The sequence below is a fragment of the Labrus bergylta genome, chromosome 17 (genome assembly GCF_963930695.1).
Source record: "Labrus bergylta chromosome 17, fLabBer1.1, whole genome shotgun sequence".
Lineage (NCBI taxonomy): Eukaryota > Metazoa > Chordata > Actinopteri > Labriformes > Labridae > Labrus > Labrus bergylta.
In genome coordinates this window covers 21,189,017-21,197,698 of record NC_089211.1, presented here as the reverse complement: position 1 = coordinate 21,197,698, position 8,682 = coordinate 21,189,017, and the positions used below count along the sequence as shown (strand labels likewise).

At 40.2% G+C, this 8,682-nt stretch overlaps 1 protein-coding gene across 1 annotated transcript; it reads left to right on the top strand.

Annotated features, from left to right (window-relative positions):
- Positions 1-2,759: 2,759 nt before the first annotated feature.
- On the top strand, positions 2,760-3,708 carry LOC109987358 (myosin light chain 4). The gene has a single exon (XM_020638407.3). The coding sequence runs from the start codon at positions 2,858-2,860 to the stop codon at positions 3,464-3,466; it is 609 nt and encodes a 202-aa protein (XP_020494063.1). The 5' UTR covers positions 2,760-2,857; the 3' UTR covers positions 3,467-3,708.
- The last annotated feature ends 4,974 nt before the right edge of the window (positions 3,709-8,682 follow it).

The following is an 8,682-nucleotide window of genomic DNA, read 5'->3' as shown; positions in this document are numbered from 1 at the left end:
AATTGAATATAATTCTAGATTTATACAGGATTTTTAATTTACTTTTTATATAGTCATTAAGTTGTTTCCATGTTCATTTATTATCAACCACAACCCCAAGGAATTTGTACATGTGCACATATTTTTCACAAGTCATCAAGTGTCTATCCACTCAAAATCTGTAACTGTTGACCCTTTAGAGTTGTCTCTGGAAGTTGACCTCTCTGATATTGCTTCCATGTTTTTTGCATTGAATGGAAAGCAAAAACACTTTTATAAAGAAGAGAGAGGTTAACCTGTGTGCATCAAAAAGTCATTGTCTTCTATACAGCAGAGATCTTTATAAGGTAGATAAGAGACATAGTGTAAGTAACATAATATGTTAATACTCGTTGCACCATTCACTGGATTAGTTAAAGTGGCAGTTAACAACACAGACAGAAATGCAGCCAACCATTGTCACTGCCACATTGTCTCTGCAATCCAAACATTCTCCTCACAGCGTCACTGTGATTGGCTAGCCATGTGTAACCTAGCCCTGATTGGTTGTCTGATTCTTTAAGATTTTATAAAAACCAAGAACCATTTATTCCAAGTAACATTGCATTTTTAAAAAAAAGAAGATGTTTCATGACATGGAATGATTTTTCACTTTATTTCAATACAAACTTTAAGAAGATGATCAGGTTCTAAATTTCAGCTCAGGATGACATGAATCTTGCACAAAATGTGCTACTCCTGCAAGTCTGGCCCTCATAATGCAGGAAGAATCCCTGTAGATTTATGATGATGTCTACAATGCCCCTGGTTGTCACACAGCAAACGATTTACACAGTTGAGTCCAGGAGACTGTTCGGAATCATCACATCAGAATGATGTCTGGATCACCTGTGCACCAGCTCCCGCTCTCTCTCCCTCTTCTCAACACACACGTAAATACATACATGCATGCATTCAGGCAGTATGTGTGCCGGGAATAGCGGAGGCGATTGTGTTACACAGCAGTGTTTCCCACACAGACGAAAACTGGGCATCCCGCCAAGATATATTAACAGCCGCCCAAATATTTTTGCCAACCACATAAGCATTTTATTTTATTTTTTAAAGATTAAAATAATCAGTATTCTTATGATGGTCTTGTAGGTCACATAGAGGCCTTAACATTCATTTCAGTCGGTTTCATAACCAGATAAAAACTCCTCACAGTAAGTCTACGTTTCTGAATAAAATTCTTCCCCTTAGCTTAAAAATTCCCCAGATGTTAAGAATTTAGGGGGGAACCAGTGATTAAAAAAAAATGAATTCCAGGCCCTGATTATGATAAATACTGTAGATTTAAAAAAACGTGGGCTATGTTACAAACTTCCATAACCATGGGCCAAACCATGCTCTTACCGATGTATTTCCCCCCCAACAAACCATTTAGCTTTGGTCAAAAACAACCAAGTACCTTAAATACATCCAAGTGGATAACTACCTAAAGCATGGGTTAAAAAATGGTGTGCACCCAAAAGTCCTACAATGTGTAATGTTTGTCAGCAGACTTATTTTTAACAGCATTTTGCTTTTCATTGCTAACATGAAAGCTATCTTTCAAAAATGACTGGATTCATGTAGCATATTCATTATTTCTTACTAGACCATGAGGCTCAATATTTGTCCATCAGATCCCAGAGTTTTAAATAGATTGCTGCATGTTCAAGCTTAGGCCCACTGACTAAGCTGCTGTTTCTGATTGTTTGGAGGGAGAACATGTTGACAGTTGGCACATTTGAAACACAGAGGAAACACATTTGAACAGTATTCTTTTTTTTGTAAAATCACTGAAATCATCAATTGTGTTATTTATAATGAAAAGTAGCTTGCAGAGACATTGGAGGATTGGCATTTTTGCTCCATTTCATCCCATAGAAATGAACTACAGCATAATGGGAGAGTGCATTGATTGCTCTAATCAGGCACCTTCAGCATATTATCTTCCCATTGATACTGGCACTGAATGTATCTGGAACATTTTTGGGCTTAAATGGTTGACCTTTCCAGTACACCATCAGCCTTTAATAAAGCAATAATTAAGAGTCTCTTTAGGATCCGTGAGGGCTTGCCAGGTTCCCAAATATGGGAGGAAGACTCTAAGCTGCTCAGTGATGGGAGGAAAATGCAAGCCATCATTTATCTGGGTAATGAGAAATCGCCCCAAATCCCCCGATGTATCATTGAGCAATGATACTATCCAAACACATCTTTCATTGGAAGAAAGGGTAAGGAGGACCTTCTGTCTCTTAAAACCTATAAAGCCATAGCATAAATTCTGGGGCAGATGGATGAATTTCCCTGAAGCCCTACCATATTCTTCTCTCAAAGGAGACTGCTTGCTCAAAAATAATACATGATAACAAGGCCCAAAGTAGACAATTCATCTTCAGACCTTTGTAATTATACATTTGAGAGTTTGCTTTTCAGAAAGCAGTGATTCCCGGACTGTCAGCCGTTGCCCAGCAGAGCTATTTTGGTCTGTCTACCTCATGGGCTGATACACTGACTCTGCTCTGATCCCTTTGTCCATCAGAGAGACAGAGCATTTTCAGCTTAATGCAACAGGACCCTGGCTAATGACAGCAAATAGCCCTGTCGGCAAGATGAGAGCAGCTGAGAACAATACTTAATGTTGACATCACTTGCTATGGGCTTCTATTTCGGGTTTCTTCCTTTTATAGTGTGTGCTGTTGGAAATTGCTGTGTTGCTCCCCAGAGAAGGCACATATAAAAGCTTTAGAAGAGGAGGTGACCCTCTGTGCTCCGGAATCATTTCCAATCCCTTCAGACTCCAACTTGTTTCTCAGCAAGTCCCCAGCTCACCTCTGCTTCCCTTAACAGCATGCCACCAAAGAAGATTGAGCCAAAGAAGCCCGAGCCTAAAAAGCCCGAGCCTAAGAAAGATGCTGCTCCGGCCGCAAAACCAGCACCGGCTCCGGAGCCACTGCCTGAGCCACCCAAAGAACCCGACTTTGACCCCAAGAGCATCACCCTTGAGTATTCCCCTGACCAGATCGAGGAGTTCAAGGAGGCCTTCACCTTGTTCGACCGCACACCGACCGGGGCGATGAAGATCACATTTGGCCAGTGCGGAGACGTGATGCGCGCTCTGGGTCAGAACCCCACCAACGCTGATGTGCTCAAAGTGCTCGGTAAACCACCGCCAGAAGACATGAGTACAAAACTGGTGGACTTTGAGACCTTCTTGCCAATGCTGCAACACATTTCTCGCGCCAAAGATCAAGGCAACTTTGAGGATTTTGTGGAGGGGCTCAGGGTTTTCGACAAAGAAGGAAATGGCACCATCATGGGAGCCGAGCTGCGTCACGTCCTTGCGACACTGGGAGAGAGGATGACGGAAGACGAGGTGGACAGACTGATGGCCGGACAGGAGGACGCCAATGGGTGCATCAACTATGCCTCCTTTGTAAAGCATATTCTCTCTGGCTGAAAGGGACATTTAACCTGAAAGACTTCATCCTACCTTACTTATCATTTTGGCCAGTAAGAGGTGAGCGTGTCACCAAGTGTGTGGCATTACTCTGCTGTCAAGAAAAAGCAGTTAATGTTGGCCTTCATACCTATGATTATTTCTTTTTCCATAAACACCCTGAAATATAATGAAATGCCAGTGAGATAAGAAAATGGACGTCCTCACAGAAAGCTCCATTAATAAAGGAAATATGATTACAAGCTGTCTCGCTAATGTCATTTCAGTACACCCAGCATTTAAATGTGAAGAGAAAATAACGATTCATGCAGGATTGCTGATAAAAGTGTTCATTTCGTGCGTCTATTCAACTTTTCACATCAACTGTGTTAATGTGATTAGGAAAAAGTATTGTTCGGATGAAAAAAAACAAACAAATCAGCTTTGGCTGCGTCTGAAAATAGAGCAGATTTGATTCTGTTCTGCGTTGCACAAAGAGGGTTTGAATGAGCGTGCTTGTCATTGTGCTTGAGGGGCAGCTGCTGTGGATCAAGATATACTCCCACATTCTGGACGCACAAACACACACACACACATCCAGTTCCATTTGACAACTATAGGACAGGTGCTCCAAGGACAGGCCCACATTTCCTTGGCAGACAGAACGTTTTGTGTAGGATTTCTAAAGCAAAAAATGTATACCAGAGTTCTAAAATTTGGGATTTCTAAAGCAAAAACTGTATACCAGAGTTCTAAAATTTGCTTTTCAAGATAATAGTCTTTAAAATACATTTTTTTCATGATTAAGAACACACAGAAAATGTCTGGGCTCCTCAAAGGCCCAGTGAACGGGCCCTCATCAAATTAAATTTTATGGTCATTGCTTTAATTTACGATGGACTATGGTTTTTTTTAGGGGGCCCCCATGCGACGGGGCCCAAGAAAGCTTTCCCCTCTCACCCCCCCCCCCCCTTATGGAGCAGCCTTGATGTCTCATACAAACAGACAAAGAGCAGAGCAAGATCATGTTTAAATTGCACAAATACAGTGGCAATGTTTCAGAACCAAATGAGTAATTAAAGACAAGAAATTACCCATTTTAGGGTGACGAGGACTTCTATTTACATTGCTGTGGTATCAATATGGTACAATTTTTTACTAGTAACGTAACTAAGTTAAAAAATTTGGTATCGTCACAACCCTACTTATCATGGGATATGATCATCAAAGTGATGGAGTTAAATCAGAAATTAGGTGAAAGCAATGTTGGATATGATTATTTCCTGAAAATTGTAAAATAAGCCAGCAAGTGTTTTCTCAAACATCCATATCCACCACACTGCAATTAAAAGATTTTAAAGCTGCATTAAGCGAATTCTTACCACTAGGGGGCGTAAGTAACTTGGATTAGAGTGCTACTTGTTCAGGTTTCTTCAAAAGTCAGTGGCACTCTTGCCCCCCATCATTTTGGGCTGAGTAGGTAGAAAACATTTGACCTGTTGTTCATGTAATGGAAACAGTCATGGTTTATATGAGGGTCTGTGGAGAGCTGTTGGAACTCAACCTCACGGACCAGTGAGCTCAAAGTATTAAAAGGCTAAAAAAAAAAAATGCTGCAGTGGAGTTGATAGTATACGGGAAACCCACATGATGAGAAATCTGTTACTCAATGTCAAAAGCAGACCAAGAGCAGGAAAAAAAAAAGACATAAAAGGTAGTATGTGAGCTTTGGGATTTTAGGTTTAAAAGCAACAGGGGTACCAAATCTCTTTCACAGTTCACAGTGCAAGAGATTTTCAACAATCGATGCCCAGCAAAATTATTTAATGGTCAACTGACAGGAGAACTCCAATTTAGGCTGACTCAAGAGGACTTTCATGTCAGTTGCTGTAACAACATTTTAAACACATTTGTGGTGACCAACATTTTGATGAATAAGCCTTATTAGCTGTTCTTACACATATACTCCTGAAAATGCCTAGAACATGTCAGTAAAGTCAACCACTGACATGTCCCTGAGCTGTTTGTTCACACATATCTCTACTAGCTTGAGGGTTTTTCCTGTCAAATAGGAGGGTGGGGGTTGGGAGTCTCAAGGGGAAAGACATGATGTAAAAAGGATGCTCAAAAAATGCTTAGATGCTTATAACCATGCTATGTGTAATTAGAGGTATTGAAAAAGTCAGCAAACACACGCACATGGCTTATTTAGGTATTGAGTCGTTCAAAAATCACTAGATACTGTATGTGCATCGGATGCTGATGAAGAGACCAGTCAGGCTCAAAACGTTGTGTTCTCTAATGCATATATCAAATCAATAAGTATATCTTTAGGAGCATTGGGATTCTTTATGCATCATATCTAGTAAATAGAGCTATTCACAGAGAATTCAAAAGTTCCACATAGGAGCTTTAAAAACTTTAGTATATCAGTTAAACAAATAAATGTTTCCAACATTATGAGTTTAAACTGGGTCTCAGTTTCTGCCAACAGCGTTGAAGCCAATGGATACTCTCCAAAAGTGTATTTTATATCATGTATTTAACTTTATCATAAAGCTGCCTCGGAAGTTCCACATGTCAGTCCCTGGGGGGATTATAGCAAACTATTCAGTTTAGAAAGTTAAACATTAAAACTGTGCCAATACTGCAGTTCATTGATAGACATAGGAAATATGTCTACGGAGTCTAGGTTTACTTTGCATCATTATCCCAATTAATTGAATTCCAATGTGTAATAGCCTTTTGATATACACCGTGTTTAAGGATCTATTTTTGGCTCACTGTAGAAGGAGTAGGAGGATGCAGCTAAACAGGCAGAAGTGGCACTTCGTCTATGCAGCTGTCAAGTACATGCAAAGGAGGTTCTTAGTGCACTGGGCATCCAGCTTCATACCCGGTTGAGAGGCAGCCAGTAATTTGCTCTCATCGTGATTAATCAGCAGCTGTTAGCTTTAAAGTCCTTTGTCAAATATGTGCAGCTCTTGGCTGAGAGGATCCACCAGCTTGTGTTCATACATTTAGTTTTTTTAGTTGTGGGGAAGATTTCCTGCGCAAAGAGTGGACACAACATGTTAAATGTTTATTGAGTGTGTCAAGCGGTGACGCCTCTAATTTATATAGCTGTGATTTATGTCGTCGTCGGGGTTTTGGAGAGCAAAATATTAAAATGTCAGATATACAAACTGTTCTCTGCATGGCTCTAACAGCCCAGGTGGCGGCATAAAACAACACAGTATAAACACATACACACACACACTCTGATACACACACTCACACGGAAATACCAAGTGGCATTTCTCATTTAGAGTGGTAATTTGTGAGATCCTCATATTATGCCAAGGGCAACATGTGGTGTGCAGTACCAAGCAGTTATAGCCACCTCACACTGTACTTTATTTTGGGTGTCAAACTGTGTTACGAGGCCTGAGTTGTCTCTTACCATGAATTTTAATTTTCTATACTGGTCTTGCATTGCTGTTTATCTTCTGCCATAAATGCATCACATTGCATTATGGGAAAGATTTCTCCACTAAGGGAAATATAAACCTTTTATGAGCTGGTATGTCTTATGAGCGTCCTTTAAACATAAGAACGAGTGAAATAGACATTTATCTCTCAGTTCTGCACAACTCTGGTTAAGATTTCCAGATGTGCAATTTTAACACTGCTTAGCTCGGCAGTTACAAATTGCCATGAGGGTAATGACAAAGAAAAATGACAACCTTGATTATAAAACAACCCCGGAGTCAAAGTAGGTGTGCCAAGGTCGAGGGCAGCCGCCATCATTTGTTGGCAGTCGATCATTTTTCACAGGGAGCAACAAATTCACCGCTCTATTAAGAATAGATGAAGTCATTTCATTTAAGCAGAAGTCTGACTGGATTTCTGATTACAAGAGCAGGAATCATTGATTGATATGGCCTCTTATTATGTGAGCCAAATTCTTTAAATATGATGAGGCGTCAAATTCGACCTATAAGCTACAAACCCCTGTGAACAGATTGCTAACTGCTCGGTAGCGTAAACTGGATTTAATAAGTGGGTTGGAATCATCGTAACATCACTCTTTTGTTTGTTAACCCTCTTTTTGAAGCCTGGAATTTGGCATTAATGGTCACTGCCATTTTGGTTTATTGACACCAGAAGTGACCATATTTGGACATCATGGCAGATATTTACGGTTACATCACTTAATTTGCTTTTGATAGGCTGCCATGCTAATGACTAGTGCCAATCTTGGCGCCCCCTGTGGAATAAGCAGTAAATTTTGATGATCTTGCCTTGTTGATGTGTAAGTATTTGTAAGTGTTTTCTGAAAAAAAAAAATCTAATTCTCCTGTCTTTATGGAATTAGGACTGCAGATATTAATGCACAAAGCCTAAGTGACGTCACCCATCTGTTCCTGCAGGGAGCTTTGGAGTCCCATCGGTGGCGGTCACCATGCTGGAAATGCTGTCTCACACTAACTTTGAGTCAATTTAACGACTGAGAACTGGAGCTAAGGTGAGTTTTAAGCTACTTGAGAAACCTTTACACTGTGCCCGCCGGTCATTCAGGTCACCTACGCTCCTTATTGTGACTAATGCTTGTCCCTCATATAAAATCAAAACGAATGAGTTATAGAAAGTTATTCCCCCAATACATGGTGTGCCACTCGAGACATCAGCTAATCAGACCTATTTAGTGTTTGAATCAGGCTGCAAACACATTAATTTCTGCTTTAAAAACTGACTTTTTTTTCATGGGTGTGTATGTGACTTCCGGTGCTTCTGCAGCCAGCCTCTAGTGGACACTAAATGAAACTGCATGATTTTGCACTTCAACATCGGCTTCACTTTTCAACATTTGAGGTCGCCACTTGAGTTAAACGTATCTTACCATCAACCTCTGTCACGGAAACTGTTTTGGTTGATTACTGTTAATGACAACTACCCTGCTGAAGCATTTACAGGCATTAAAAACAACTTTACAGGAACAAAAAGTATTCATGCTGATGGTCTTTATTTGCTTTCATGGGTCAAATTGAGGCATAAGTATAATTTCAGTCAGTTTCATAACTGTTTTGTCGTGTGCTAAATGAACTAATTCTCGAATGATTTCTTTATGGCAGCGTTAAATAAAAATGTCCCTCCTCCTACATTGAAAAAAGCCATAATGCAGATTTGTACAACTTTTGGTGCGATTAATTCAGCCGCCTCTGACTAGCTGATACTGTCATTGTGATGCACAACAC